General features: G+C 44.1%; 1 protein-coding gene across 4 annotated transcripts in view; it reads left to right on the top strand.

Moving 5' to 3' along the window:
* Positions 1-5,168: 5,168 nt before the first annotated feature.
* Positions 5,169-16,320, top strand: part of NF2 (NF2, moesin-ezrin-radixin like (MERLIN) tumor suppressor) — a 64,721-nt gene continuing 53,569 nt past the window's right edge. For all 4 annotated transcript variants that reach the window (XM_057744445.1, XM_057744446.1, XM_057744447.1 and 1 more), the window contains exon 1: positions 5,169-5,299. In XM_057744445.1, coding sequence (XP_057600428.1) covers positions 5,186-5,299 — 114 coding nt within the window. In that variant the 5' untranslated portion in view covers positions 5,169-5,185. The remainder of the gene's footprint in view (positions 5,300-16,320) is intronic.

Below are 16,320 nucleotides of genomic sequence, written 5' to 3'. Positions count from 1 at the left end.
GAATACACTGTAAATTGTGTTTACGGTGCTGCCACAAGGCGGGGCCCCTAGAGCCGGGAAACGACCACATTCCGTGTCACTAGGGAACAAATCACACAGTGGTCAGCCTGCTTTGGACTCTAGCAACTGCTTTTTATGACTACTGAACCGTTATTTTGCCGCTCACTGTCATTATAGACCATGTTAAAAAGCCTTTAACATCAGTCAACATCATTCACAAAGCAGAGACGTCAATGCTGAAAACCACGCCCCCACGTCAATACTTTGGAGCAGCTATTGGACGTGATAAAACACTGTGAAGAAGACTGAACCACCTCCGTGACAGGCGGTGCTGTAAATTTAGGAGAGTGTCCACCGGTACAGATAACGCTGCCTTTTGATAGGAGGCAGCATGAAAAGCAAAAATATGGTAAGATGGTTGTAGATTTATGAGCGGTGACCACCTTTCATCGCCTGCTTAGGTCTTGGAATACAACGTGTTGAATCCTTCCTGAAAAAAATGGGACTTGCCTGGACCTCCCCAGACATTCTGGCAGAAATATGGCTCCTGGAGCCCACTTCTGGAAGGGGAATGTTACGAGTTGAATTGTGTCCTGTGAAATAATAGAAAATCTTTATTTAGTCTCTGCCCGACCCCCTTCCTGGCTCCTAAAACTCTTGTAATTTCCTAAGTGATAAAAGCACCAGGAGTCCTTTTTGGTCAAATATTTGGTCTTTGACCCTGGTTCCTGACACAGAGCTGCCAAATCCCTTGGAATTGCCTGGGTGATGCGAACATCTTTTGCTCTAATGAGGCAACGCTTGGTTGGGCTCCTGGGTAGGGGCTGGTTACTAGAAAGCCACAAGCCAGAAAACATCTGGAGATTCCAGAAGCTGCAAGAGGCAAGGAAAGGTCTTCCCCTAGAGGTACCCTGCTGACACCTTGATCTCAGACTTCTAGCCTCCAGAGCTGTGAGGCAGTACATTTCTGTTGTTCTGGGCCACCGGATTTGTGTGATTTTGCTGCGGCAGCCTTGGAAACTAATACAGAATGTCGGTTTGAGACTCAAAATTATCTGCCACAGTAAGGAGCACAGAAATACCAGAAAATTGCAAATTAGGCACGAGCATGAATTTTAGGCCAGAAAATAGTCGTTTTTCAGTGCCTGCTATAGACAAGGCCCCTTGTAACCTGCAGCCCGCTGTCCTTGGAAGGTCATGGGCCCAGGGCTAGAGGCCTGGGTTTGGGATCCAGGCTCTATCTCTATAGGCTGTGTGGTCTTTGGCTAGTAACTTAGCTTTGGGCACCTCTGTTTCCTTAACTGTCGAATGGGCATAATCATTACTTAATCATGAGAATTAAATGCGAACGCACATGTATGAAAATCAGCACCAGCTAAAGGTCCATCAGTGTGTGCTCTGAGGCTTTGCTATTTGCAATCCCATTTCCTATTCTCCCCATTTTAAGAGATGGTGAAATGGAGGTCCAGAAATGGTAAAAACCTTTTCGAGGTTACATAGCACCTTAGACATAGAAGGTGCTCAATACATATTCATTCCTATTGAAGAGGGCCTCTTAAACATGTCATAGCATTTTTTATTGTGCCCATTTTTAGATGAGGTAACTGAGGGTCAAAGAAGCTAAGTCATGCCCAAGGTCACAGAAAAGTAGAAATTCCTACTCGGGTTTGCCTGCTTCCAACACTGCAGGTGACAGCCTGGGCAAATTCAAGGATCTTCAATCCCAGGCCCGAAGAGAAGAGGGAGAGTACCAATGGTTTCCTAAGGCCTCGTAGGTTCTTACTCGTTATTCAGGTAGGAGCTGTTATCTGCAGCTGCCTTCATCCAGGCTCAGCGCTTCAGGATAGCGCCTTGGAGCATCCTAGCCATGGCCTCAGGGGAATTCCCTGGCGGTCCAGTGGTTAGGACTCCATGCTTTCACTGCAGAGGCCCAGGTTCAATCCCTGGTTGGGGAACTAAGATCCAGCAAACCATGTGGCTCGCCCTTAAACAACAACAACAACAAAAAGCTATGGCCTCAGAATTCTTAGGTACCAGGTCTCACATCCTTGACCTTCCCATAGAGGGGACGGGGCACCCCCTGGCTGTGACAACCAAAAAAAAAAACAAAAACAAAACCTCCAGACATTGTCAAATGCCCTCCTGGAAGGAAAGGATGTCACTTGGAGAAACAATGATCTTCTGGAAGAATGAAAGAACAAAATATAAGTCAGGTGAGATCTGGATTAAAACAGTCCTATATGCAAATTGCAACTCTACCAATTATGATGTTGGGTAAATTACTTCCTTTCAGCCTTCTCCATTTCCCCATGTATAAACAAGGGATATACACCTACCAAATAGGGTTTTGATAAAGATCAGAAGAAGTAAAGCATGCAAAGCGCTTTTCAGAGTACCTTATATGGTAAGCACTTAATATATGGCAGCTATTAACATTGTTCCCATAGTTGAGACCGTATTTCCTCATGTCCTTCACTTATTCATGTTACAAATATTTAGTAACTGGTGTCTCTGTGCCAGGTCTTTCTTCATGAGCACTACCTGAATTTTTCCTTCTCAAAACCTTATCTGGTACATACTATTACCATCTCTATTTATTCTTTGTGAACAGCACTTTTTGATGTGGACCATTATTTTAAAGTCTTTATTGAATTTGTTACAATATTGCTTCTATTTTATGTTTTGTTTTTTTGGCCGAGAGGCATGTGGGATCTTAGCTCCCCAACCAGGGATCCAGCCCGCACTCCCTGCATTGGAAAGGGGGTCTCAACCACTGGACCACTGGGGAGGTCCCTGTGAACAGCACTTTTAATGCCAGCATAATATTCCACCATGCCTATTTTGACTCCTGGCCCTGGCTTCCCTTCTGAGGTCCGGACCCATACATCTACCGTCCCTCAAGAATGTTAAATTCAGCACGTATGGCCAGTTAGCCCAATGCCTAGCACCTAGCAAGCCCTCCATAAAAAACGAGGTATTACTGGCCGTCAGTGTCATTTTTAGCCCCTGCTGTGTGATCCACCTCTTCTTGCTGGTCCTCAGTGAGTTCCCAAAATCACTTATTTTCCATCAGCAGTCTTGGCTGAGGGTTAAAGCCCTGATTTGTTCTCCCTGTGGGGAGCCCATAGGAGAATCCAGCCTGGTTTTCCCACCTGCAGGGAAGAACTGAAGCAATGAAAATAAAGACACTCCTACGCTAAGCTCAGAGTGCCCTAAACAACCAGTTAGGTGGGGAGAATCTGCTGGCAGTAGGCAGGACATAAAGTTCCCCTACAGCAGCCTGGCAGCCTTGCTGGGCGTGCCAGCAAATGATTCTTGGGGCCTGGCTGGTGCTTCACAGGCGCTGCAGGGGCCCACGGGGAAAAGCTAATTTATGCTATTAGCATAGTTACAGCAACAGTGTCTGCTGAGTGCTCCAGAACTGTAGTTCATGCTCTTGGGGCTAAAAACAGGGAGGAGCAAGTTATATGCCATCACCAGGCAAGCAGAGCAGAACAGAGGTAATACCAACCACCTCCAGGTGGGACAGGCCTGTGTTTGAGTTCTAGCTTTGCTTCTCACTAGTCGGGTGACAGCCATTAAGTAGCTCTATCATGCTGAGCCTCTGTTTCTTCACCTGTAAGATGGGGGTGTTATTAATGAGAGCTAACACTTGTGGAATGCTTCTTGTTCAACCATTCAGGTATTCAACCATGAAGAGTTATTTAAAAATAGGATTTTTTTTAAAATACAGAAAGTTATACTCCCCCACCGCGCGTGCGCGCGCACACGCACACGCACGCACACATCCATATAACCCTTGAAGACATTAAAACAATAAATACACGTATATGATCCGAAATTGGAAAATCACACACAATAAAAAATGAAAAACACTTTTTTTCCCCTCAGCTTTTTTTTTTTCCCCAGGGATCTTAATTCCCTGACCAGGGATTGAACCCCGGCCGCAGTGAAAGCATGGAGTCCTAACCACTGGACCGCCAGGGAATTCCCCCCAAAATGCTTTCATTAAAAAAAAAACAAAAACAAAAAACAAACTACAAAAAGAGCTATTTCATAGGATTCAACCTAATATGACCAGCCACCGTTCTAAAGCTACTTATAGTCCTCAACAACCCCATGCGGTAGGTACAATTAGTACCCCCTCCTTCGGTAATAATTAGAATTTCTCTTAAAGAGAAGCAGAAGGACGAGGGGAAAAGTGCTGGCTACCTAAACGGCCTCCACAAGCGATTTGAAAGTTTGAGAAACAGAGGTCAGTACAGGTATAATTAAGTGCTGAACAGGATTATCCACCGGGTGTCCGAAACACGACCCCGGGGGCCCACTCTCGGCGCAGACTTGGTCCGAAGGGCGGCCCCTCGTGGTACCACGGGGTGACCCGACTCTCGCGCCCCGGTACCGCCTCTACGTGTTTTCCCGGTAGAAGCACTCCGGGCTCCGCCGCCTCAACCAGTCTTGCTAGAGTGGGCGTACCCCCACGAACAAAAGCGTTCGGAGTGACTGCCGCCTCAGCCACTCAACGCCGAGCCCAGGCCCGGGCCTCCAGTTAGGTCTGAACTTCCCATTGGTTAAGCGATGCTGAAGAAGGCGGGACAGAGAGGCAAAAGTCCAGCCTCCCTCGGAGCTCTCAGCCAACCGCGGCGTCCGGGCGACAGATGCCCGGTTAGGTTGCGCTGTGTGTAGTGATCTAGGGGGCCCGAGGGCGGGGAGCAGGCCGGGGGCTGCGGGGAGGGGACGCTTCCCGCGGGCGCGCGGAGTGAGGACGGTGACAGCCACGCGCGCACGTGCGCGCCCGGCTGCAGCGCGGCCCCGAGACCTCCGTCGGCCGCTGAGAGGCGCGCGGGGTCCCGGCCGCTGCCGTCTAGGGGTCCGGTCCCCGGGCGTCCCCAGCGTCCCCGGCCGGAGTGCCGGAGAGCCGGGCCGTGCCGCCCCGTCGGTCCTCGATCGCGATCCCTGCCCGTGGCCGTCAGGGACCGCCCCCCCCAAACTCCCCTTTCCGTTCTCGGGGCAGGGTCCTCGCGGCCCATGCTGGCCGCTGGGGGCCCGCGCCGCTCAGACAGCTCTCGGGCCGGCCGGCCGGCCACCATGGTGGCCCTGAGGCCTGTGCGGCTCCTCCAGGGAGGCTAAAAGACCCAGAGCGCAGGCCTTGGGGCACGAGGGTCCCGGGCCTGAGACCCGCGCCATGGCCGGGGCCATCGCTTCCAGGATGAGCTTCAGCTCGCTCAAGAGGAAGCAGCCCAAGACGTTCACCGTGCGGATCGTCACCATGGACGCGGAGATGGAGTTCAATTGCGAGGTAACCGGCCGGCAGCCCCGACGGGCTGCGGCGAAGGGGAGCCCGGCGGGATCGGGTCCCGGTGCGCGTCTGGCACCGACGCGGACGCCCTTACCGCGGTGACAGTCGAGGTGGAAGCTTCGGGATTCTGTTTATACCGTCTCTGGGCAAAGACAGATTCGGCCAGAACCGGAAGGGGCCATCTAGGCCCAAATCCTCATGTTAAAGATAATCACTGCTCTTTTCCAATGGGGTTTTCGGGTTTGGAAGCACTTTCTGAAGGTTTTCATTCATTGTTACTGCAAGAGTCTGAAAGCATGCGTGGTAGCGAATTCTAGTTTTCAGTGTCACGCTTAAGCTCCAGCTCTGTAGAGCTTCAGATAATATTTTATATCCCAGATGTTAACAGTTGCGTCTCGTTTTATTGGAAAGTCTATAGTACTTGTTTCCTTCTGTCACAGCTTAAATTTTCTGGGGGAAAAAAAGACTTTGAGGAAAGAGATGGTGTCTTAAACTTTCCCTACTTTCTATCATGATGATAACAGTTATCATTTATTGAATACTTCCTAGGTGTCAGATAGTCTTACGCTTAAGTCTCAAAACAAGTCAGTGAGGTAGGTACCCCAAACCATATATGTAGTAAATGGTGAAGGGGGATTTTGATTCAAGAATTTAGCCAATACAGTACTGCCTTTCAAGTAATTTAAGCTCCTGCTACTCAAAGTGTGGCCTGCGGACCAGCAGCATTGGCAACAGTAACTACGTCAGGGGTCAGCAGACTTTTTCTGTGAAGGGCCACATAGTAAATATTTTCAGCTTTGCAGGCTTTAGGGTCTCAGTTGCAACTACTCAACTCAGCTCTACCATGGTAGCACAAAAGCCGCCTTAGACAGGATCAACTTCCAGCGTGACAGGGTGAGGAACTCCTGACCTGGTCCCCCGTAAACTGGTAAAACATTTAAAAAAGACAATCTAGACCCTCTGGAAATTGTCCTAAGGGCAAACATCAAGTGAAGAAACATCGACTCAAGAAAATATGAAAATTTGGTAAGACGCAAGAGTTTGTGGTATTGTTTTTGTTTTGGCTGAGAGGCATGCAGGATCTTAATTCCCTGACCTAGGATAGAACCCATGCCCCCTGCAGTGGAAACATGGAGTCTTAACCACTGGACCTCCAGGGAAAGTCCCGAGAGTTTGTGGTATTTGAACCAAAACCAACTACCACCCTCCGTGCTCCCAGCTCTGGACGGCTGCAACCCAATACACTGGGCTCCCTCTCCTCCTAGCTCCCAGATAGACAGCTTTCTTCCCAGGAAGAGGATGACTTTAGGGCTTCTGCCCAAGGCTGCTTGCTGCTGAGGCTAAGTCCTGGGTGCGAGAAGCTGAAAGGTGGGGCTTCCTTCTTTCACCCAACTCCTACGTATGAATGGGAGCTGTACTCTGGGCGTGGTCACCAAGAATCCTGGGGTCCTAGTTGCTCTGTCTCCCCACCCACTTTGTGAGATGGTGGTACCAGCCAGGAGAGGCAAACTGAGAAGACCTCAGGCTAGTGTGTCTCCCCCTCCCCCCTTCCATCAAGAGTTCAGAGATTTTGCCTGGAGGGAGAAACAGTCTCCAAATCTCTTCCCAAAAGTAGTGACTCATTTGCCATAGAGTGTGGAGAAATTTATGCCTAAGGGTGCTCTCAAGAACTGGAGGTTTGATGAAAGGCAACTGGGAGGAGATTTGTGGATTTAATGAAGATACAGCCTAGATTGTAGGCCAGCTAGTTTGCAGGAGAGAATAACAAGCTGGGGAGAGCCCTCCTGGGATGGAAACAGAAATCACTGATCTCAAAGAGCCATCTTTTGATTGGATTACTTTGTAGAACAAGTTACGCCCCAGGGTATTGTTGAAAATAATAGAACAATATTCCACAATTAGTGAAGTTTAACAGCTGGGTGTGATCAGGGTAAGAGAGGAAGAGAGTCCTACTAAAACCACTGTCATCTTGGGTGACTTTGGGCAAACCCAAAGATATGTCTCCCTGAGGAGCGACATCATAGGCCTTGACACTGTGAGAGGGAAATAGATTTCGCTGAAACAATCCAGCCAGTCACTAAACAAATAAACAAGCAAATAACAATAACAAGCCCCGGGGTGGGGGGGTTGACCACTCCCTAGAGTTGCTATAGGTATGTTCTCAGAACCAAAGGAAAGCATGATTAAACAAGTAAAAGGAAGGTGTGATGGTGATATTTTTGCATCAACTAGAGAATATCAATAAAGAGGCAGGAATTATAAAAAGAACCAAATTAAAATTCTGGAATTGGAAGATACAATGACCAAAATAAAAAATTCACTAGAGTGGCTCATGGTAGATTCCAACTGGTAGCAGAAATAATTAGTGTACTTGAAGATAGATTGACAGAGATTATGTAAGCTGAAAAGTAAAGAAAACGAATGAAGAAAAATGTCCAGAGCCTCAGAAAAATGTGAGGATCATTCAGTGCACCAACATATGCGTAATGGGACTACCAGAAGGAGAGGAGAGAGAAAAAATATTCCCCCCAAATTGGCTGAAACTTCCTAAATTAATTGAGAAAGAGTAACCTGTATATTCAGGAAGCTCAATGAACTCCAAGGAGGATAAACACAAAGAGATTCACAGACACATCATAGTAAAAATGCTGAAAGCAGCAAGAGAAAAATGACTTGGCACTTATAAGGGAACCTCAATAAGATTAACAGCTACCTCCTCACCAGAAGCTGTGGAGGCAGAGGCAGTGGGATAACATTGAAAATGCTCAAAGAAAAGCTTGTCAGCTAGGAATCCTTTATCCAACATAGCTGGAAATAAATATATTTATTTCCGAAATGAAGTTAAAATAAAGACTTTGAATTTGTTGTTTAAAGACCCAACCTACAAGAAATATTAAAGGAAGTTCTTCAGGCTTAAAGCAAGTGACTCCAGATAGTAATTGAAATCCACATAAAAAAATCAAAGAGCATCAGTAAAGGTAATCATGTAATTATAAAAGACAGTATAAATATATATATTCCTTCTTTCTTCTTTTAACTGATTTAAAATGCAATTGTATAAAATAATTTGTGTATAATATGCAATAATATTTGTATATAATATACCACTGGGCCTATAACATAGAAACATAACATATGTAATATGTGTGCCAGTAACAGCGCAAAGGAGGTGAGTGAGAACAAAGGTGTAATGGGCTAAGGAAATGACTACAGATGATAAAATAATAACTACAGCAATATATTGCTGGGTTTGTAACTTTAATAGATATAATATATAATATAATAATTATAATACTATAGAAAAGGGGGAAGGGAATAGAACTATATAGAATAACATTTCTATATAATCACTGGAATTAAGGTAATATAAATCTGAAGCTGATTCAATTTATAATAGCTTCAAAAACTGTAAAATACTTAGGAATAAATGTAGCAAAAGAAATGTAAAACTACCCTGGAAAATTGTAAAACGTTGTTGAAAGAATTTAAAGGTGATCTAAATAAATGGAAAAACATTCCTCGTTCACGGATCATAACTTAGCATTGTTAAGAGGCAGTATTCCCCAAATTAATCTGCAAATGCCGTGCAGTCCCTGTCAGAATCCCAGTTTACGCCTGTGTGGAAATTGACAAGCTGATGCTAACCTCATATGGAATCGCCAGGGAACCGGACGAGCCGAAACAGTCTTGCAAAAGAAGAACAAAGTAGGAAAATTCACACTTCCTGACTTCAAAAAATACTACAAAACAACCATAATCTGGATTGGGTGATACTGGCATAAAAATAGACATACAAATCAATGGAATAGACTTGAGAGTCCAGAAATAAACCTATACATCTTTGATTTTTGACAAGGGTGTCAAGACTATTCATTGGAGGCATGAACAGTCTTTTCAACAAAGGGTGCTGAGACAACTGGACAGCCACATGCAAAAGAGTGAAGTTGAACCCTTACTTTACACCATATACAGAAATTAACTCAAAATGGTTTAAAGGGCTAAATAAAAGAACTAAAACTATAACACTCTCAGAAAAAAGCAGAGGGATAAATCTTCATGCCTTTGGATTTGGCATAGGATTCTTAGGTATGACAACACCAAAAGCATGAGCAACAGAAGAAGAAAATATATAAACCGGACTTCATCAAGATTAAAAACTTGTGTTTCGAAGGGCATCAAGAAAGTGAAAAGAAAAAAATATTAGCAAGTCATTTATCTGATAAGGCTGTTACGTGTAGTATAAAGAACTCACAGCTCGGTAATAAACAAGCAAATAACCCAATTAAGGAATGAACAAAGGATCTGAACAGACATTTCTCTAAGGAAGATATAGAGACGGCCAATAAGTACATGACAAGATGCTCAACGTCATCAGTCAGGGAAATGCAAATCAAAACCACAATGAAATACCATTTTACCACAATGAGAGTCAACCAGCTGGATGACTAGAATCAAAAAGGTATATAGAGACCTCCCTGGTGGTGCAGTGGTTAAGAATCTGCCTGCCAATGCAGGAGACATAGATTTGATCCCTGGTCCAGGAAGATCCCACATGCCTCGGAGCAACTAAGCCCATACGCTACAACGACTGAGCCCGCGCGCCCACGCTCCACAGCAAGAAAAGGCACCACAATGAGAAGCCCGCGCACCACAATGAAGAGAAAGTCCCCGCTCTCTGCAGCTAAAGGCACCCAGCAGTGAAGGCCCAACACAGCCAAAAAATAAATAAATAAAAATTGTTTTTAAAAGGCATATAATAACAAGTGTTGGTGAGAATATGGAGACATTGGAATCCTCATACACTGCTGGTGGTAATATAAAATGGTATAGCGACTTTGGAAAGAGTCTGGCAGTTCCTCCATCATAGAGTTACCATGTGGCCCAGCAATGTAACTTGCAGGTGTCTACTCAAGGGAAAACATGTCTGTAGAGAAACTTGTGCATGAATGTTTATAGCAGCATTATTCATAAAAGCCAAAAGGTGGAAACAACCCACATGTCCATTGGGTGATGAATGGATAAGCAAAATGTGGTCTATTTGTACAATGGGATATTATTTAGCAATAAAAAAGAGAAGGAAATAACAATACATGCTACTACGTGGATGAACCTTGAAAACATCAGTGGAAGAAGCCAGTCACAAAAGACCATATATTATACGATTCTACTCATATACAACTCTATTAGAGGGATATCTGTCATGAAAGTAGATTTGTGATTGCTTAGGTCTGGGAAAGGAAGTACGGGGATAGGGAATGATCGCTAAAGAGTATGAGGTTTATTTTTGAGGTGATGAAAATATTCTAAACTTGACTCTGATGGCTGCACAACTTGGTGACTATGCTAAAAACCATTTAACTATACACTTTAGGTGAATTTTAAGGTATGTGAATTATATCTCAATAAAGCTGTGTTTTAAAAAGCAGCCTTTGGCAAAATAAAAAATAGTAGACATGACTTTGTTCCAGTGAAACTTTATGTGGACATTGGAATTTGAATTTCATATAATTTTCACACGTGAGGACATTTTTTTATATTTGTGTATTTTATTTGGCTGCATCAAGTCTTCGTTGCGGCATGCCGGACCTTCACTGTGGCACATGGGATCTTTCGTTGTGGTGCAAGGGCTCTTCTTTCTGGTGGGCAGGCTTCTATCTAGCTGTGGCACGTGGGCTCTAGAGCGCTCGGGGTCAGTAGCTGTGGCACACAGACTTAGTTGCCCCATGGCACGTGGGATCTTAGTTCCCCAACCAGGGATAGAACCCATGTCCCCTGCATTGGAAGGCAGCTTCTTAACCCCTGGACTGCCAGGGAAGTCTCAAGGAAATGTTATTAAAGTTTTGGAGGGGGCTATTCCCTGGTGGTCCAGTGATTAAGACTCAGCTCTTTCACTGCCCAGCGCCCAGGTTCGAACCCTGGTCGGGAAATCACAATCCCCAAAAATAAAATATTATAAGATATTATAAAAATTTTTTTAATTAAAAAACATTTTAAATCATTTAAACACATAAAACTAATTCTTAGCTCTCAAACTGCAAAAAAACGGGCACTGGGTTGGACTCGTCTTGTGGACCATAGTTTACAGACCCCTGACTGAAGTTACTGTTGATACATGTTGTGAGAGACTGACCCACAGGGAAAGGAATTTTTAATGACATTTGTTCAGCCATAATTTTGCAATGAAAAACTCTTAGTATTTCTTCTTTAAACAGACCCCAGACCCAAAGAGGATAGACACTATTGTAAGTAATAGCGGGATTTCTCAACCTTAGCACTATTGACATTTTGGCTGGAGGGTTCTTTGCGGTGGGGACTGCCCTGTGCACTGTAGGATGTGTAGCAGCATCTCTGGCTTCCACCCACTAGATGACAGTAGCACCCCCTACCTTGCCCCAGTCGTGACAACTAAAAAACGTCTTCAGACACCATCAAGTGTCCCTGAAGGGAAAACACCCTTCTCTTCCCTCCACCACACTGAGAACCAGTGGAAGGAATAATAGTAGTGACATTCAGAGAGACAGAACGTTATAGCACACAGCCTGTCAAGCTTTAATGTATCCATACGTGAGCCGAGGACCTTGGTAAAATGCAGATTCTGGTCCCGTAGTTCTGAGGTTGACTGAGAATTCTGCATTTCTAACAAACTCTCGAGTGATACCAATGCTACTGGTCCCGGGGCCACACTGTAGTAGCAAAGCAGTAGTAGAAAATGCATAGGCTTTGAAATAAAACAGACCTGGGCTTGAATTCCAGCTAAACTAAAGCTTGGATAAGATACTCAGGATCTCCAAACCTCAGTTTGCACGTCACTAAAATGGACCTACTATTACTGACCCTGCAAGGTTGTTCTAAGGACTCATGAAAAGCTTAGTGCTGAGCAGAAAGGAAGGGAGTATAGTCGGCCTAAAGTAGGAGGTTTGGGTCACCGTGGGCACTGACTGCCCTGTTGTGATTTGTCCAGCCATTGCGTCTCATCAAACCTCAAATTTCCAGTGAAAATACCTCCTTGTAAATGATATTCAAATATTCTGTTGAAAGTAATGGTAGTTGATTTATGATGATGGAGAGAACTCTGAGAAGCGACTAGTCTTACTCTCCTGCTCTATTTTTATGTTGTACGTTAACTGAGCAAGACGCCAGTGTGAGAAGATGGTAGATGCATTTTGAAAAAAAGAAGAGAGATGGTACTTGAGGAATTCTCGGCTTTATTGAGGTCAAATATAGGTGGCTTTCTAGGAAGGACTCAATTTCAGTACCAGTGGTAGTTAACATATGAATCATGTTACCTTATGCTAATCAGTTCAGACTCTTGCTGCAGAGATGGGGGGTGGGGATCTTTTTCTTGCACCACTTGCTGCATTGCACAATTGGCTTTATGCTTTGGAGGATTTTTCCACTTGAAAGATTTGATATTTGTCATTTTGAGAAAGTGGGTGCTGAACGTAATTTGCCAGGAGGCTAAACGATTCTGTTATTTCTTATCTAGGCTGGAATTTTACTCTAATAATTCAATCTATCAGTAAGAAGAGCCGAATATGAAAAATTTCTCGAAATTGAGTTGTGAGAGATCCTAATACCATCCTATATTGAAAAACAAAGTCTCTTTCTCCTGTTGGTTGGCATCCCAAACATTTTCACATACCGAAGCAGAATTATAATTGGGTTAAATGCCAACATTACAGATCATTCCAACATACAAGTGGACACACATGTAAAGTGAGAATAAGGGTATTTTCTTATAGAATTGTCTTAAGGCATGAGCGAGGTGGACCTTTACAGGCACTTAGCCCAGGGCCTGACCATAGTAAGCACTTGGTAAACATTAGCTTCTTATGTTATCCTGAGTTGGGAGTGTGGGAATAAAGAGGAGAGGTCTCATGCTAGAGGCACTGTGGATTTTCTCCGTTAATCGTCTCCTTCACTTTCTTTGAATCTTCTTCAGGTTATCCATGGCTTTATAATTGTAGACCCTCTAGACTCTACAATTAGTCTAAATATAATGAGCTTTACCTTATGCCATATACTTAAGGATCTTTTTTGTAATGTGCTCTATAATTGGTCTCTATTTAGCTTGAGGTCCACTGTGATAGCAGGATTTTCTGATTTCTGCCATGCTTAATTATTCTCCATTCCTTTGTCCCTTAGGTGTCATTTTGAAAATTTTCTCTTTGTTTTGTTTTTCTCCAATTATTCATGCTAGTTTTGCATTCTTGTCCAAGAACATTTCTGGTGCTTATTTATTCCTACTTTCAGAAGTTAAAGCATTTGCAATCTTAAAAACCCAGAATCGAGTTTTCTCAGAGCTGCTAATCTTTTTAGCCAGCTGGTGACAAGGTTTCTGGTTTGTGTTTGTGACAAGATGATGTGTTCCATCCTCCTGTCTGTGCTTTGTCTGGTTTAGATTCTAAGTCCACATGTTTAGCACATTTTTAGGAAGCAAAAATTTATTACCAATCTAGCGCTGACCTCGGGGAGAAAAATCCTTAATCAAATCCTCAGTCACCTGTGCTGAGTTGAGGCGCTTGTTCTAGTTCAGGAATCACTCCGGCACCACTAGGTGGGGTCAGAGCACATCAATTTCTAAAGGAATTGGGCCTTTTTCCTCTTCCAGCTCTCATTACTGTTCTTTTTTGTTTCTTTGCCAAGTCTGGACCCCGCTTGGAAAATTCACAACTGTCCTTCCGTTAGTGAATTACATTACTTACGGCTTTCCCACCCACCTTGCCAGTTTTAGTCTAATAATTTTAGGTATTTTGATAATTTGACTTTCAGGTAGAACAAAACTGAAGCCTGGAGTCACTATTAAACTTATCTGAACAGATCAGTGGTTTTAAATTCACCAACCATGTATTTATCTAGTATCCTACTCCTACTGATTTGAGATTAAATCAGTCTCATAAATACGTTTAAAAAGTCTTCAGCCTAAAGCCGTTCTTATTCATCTGCAGACATTTTTTTTAACCCACTCATGCCTATGCCTCCCACCATTAAGTCAGTGTCATTCTCATTGATGACCGTGAAACTTAATCAAAAGGTCAAGCCAGAGACAGAAATAGAATGTTCAAAAGTTCTTTCCAGGCTAGGGTCTGGGTTCTGCCTGAGCTGGTTTATGTAAATGGAGGATGCTTTAGCTCTCTTGTGCTGGGAGCTTTTTTTTTTTTTAAGAGCACTTTTAAATATAAACGACAGTTTTCACAGAGTCCAGGGCAGGAGCAGTTAATCCGTTGGGTAACACTTAGTCATGGGTGGTGTTTCAGAGTCTGCTCATTTTACTCTGTGTTTAGGCAATTGAAATTGAGCTTTGCCCTGCCTGTGCTGAATTTGCTGTTGTTTCCTATTCATAGCTCTCCACAGAGTTCTTATTCTCAGTATTTGAAACATTTGTAATCATTGATAATTGCTGAATATCAACAGCATGCTTAGTGCTAAAAAAACTTCTGGTTTTCATTAGCTTGATAATCACCATTTTTGTTGCATTAGAGTTCATTATTATAAGTCAACTCCTGATCATCAGCAGAAAGGAACACCATCGCAGTGGCAGAACCTGAGTAAGGGAAAAGAATGTAGAAAGCACACAGACATTAAGTGCTAAGTGTCATTGACATCCCCCCAAATGATTTTAAGATATAGAATGGGATGTTAAAGGATTAAAAGAAAATGATTATAACAGTGAAAAAAAGGTACTCCACGGTTTATACAAAACCATCTCAAGCTCATAGACTCAGAGGGTGTTAATCCGGAAAGCACACTTGATGAGTGTGGAAGCTGAGACTCAGAGAGGTTAAGTGACTTTCCCAGCACAGCAGGTTTGGGTGTTTTATAGCTATTTGACAAGTCCGTGATTGCCCTCATGTTGTGAGCTACATTCCAAAGATAGAGATTGTCTTCTTTGCTTTGGGGGGATTGTACTGCTTTTATAGCATATAACTATCATTTCTTTTTGCTTTGTCATCTATCAGCCGCCTTTCAAAGCTTCAAGCCCCTCTTTTTTTTTTAAGGGCGTCATAAAATTTGGGTGTTGCATGGGGGCATGACAGATTGACAGATGAAGAAACGGAGGCCCAGTTGAGCTGCGTGGCTCACCCAAGACTGTGGGTGGTGGAGGGGGTAGTTTAGGACGCAGAGCCCCTCTCTGGGCTCACGACCGCTACCAGAACCTGTCTCCACTAAGGCAGGAAACATGCCAGTAGCTGCAAACATAAGGAGTTTTCTACCCTCCCCACCTTAAAAACGATAATTCATTCTGTTTTGAAAGATGTCTCGGAGTTTAAAATCTCCATTTTTTGCCTTCCCAAGGTGCTGCGATCTGTTTCTTACTGGTCTCTCGTTCTGTGGAAATTTTTCTTGGTTGGCTCTTGGAGATTTAGGTTTCCTTGCCAAGGTATTTTTAGAGAGCGGAGATCAGTGTGTATCCCCGTGGAGGGGAGGAGGGGAACCTATACCTTCAGGCCCAATTATGCAATTAGAATTTTAATGAGTGTCATATAAATTCTGGCTGCATTGCAATCATCACCTGGAAGACTGTTCTACTCAGAAGGCTCATCTTAGCTGTCATCAACATCACCAGCATCATCAGCCAGCCACAAGCGTTTGCGAAATGGCCACAGAGTATGCAGCACTTGCTTGGGTCCCGGGAGACTTAGAGAAAGAGAGAGAGAGAGTTAGCCCTTGCCTTCAAGGAGTTTATGATCTGCAGAACTGCAGCAAAGACAGGAATCTTGGGGAAAGACAGACTCCTCATTTTTCCGTGCATATAAAGTATACATACTAACTCACGGATCTGGTGTCGTATGCGGTGGGGGCGGTGGGGGGAGACGGTGAGATGAAGAAGGGATCTTAGAAAGATCTGGTAAACGGAAGCACGTGGGTTTGCCGACCTGGGAGGGCACAGGCTGCCTTGTAACCAGGCAGGGCAGTTGGTTGGAGCAGAGAGGAAGTAATGGGTGGAGGGCCTTAAAACCAACAATTTAAATAGATTCGGCTTACTAAAAGTGATGATTGGAGGGCTGGAAGAGGAAAAT

This window comes from Hippopotamus amphibius, chromosome 8 (genome assembly GCF_030028045.1).
Source record: "Hippopotamus amphibius kiboko isolate mHipAmp2 chromosome 8, mHipAmp2.hap2, whole genome shotgun sequence".
NCBI classification, from domain to species: Eukaryota; Metazoa; Chordata; class Mammalia; order Artiodactyla; family Hippopotamidae; genus Hippopotamus; species Hippopotamus amphibius.
This window is presented reverse-complemented; position numbering and strand designations above follow the sequence as displayed.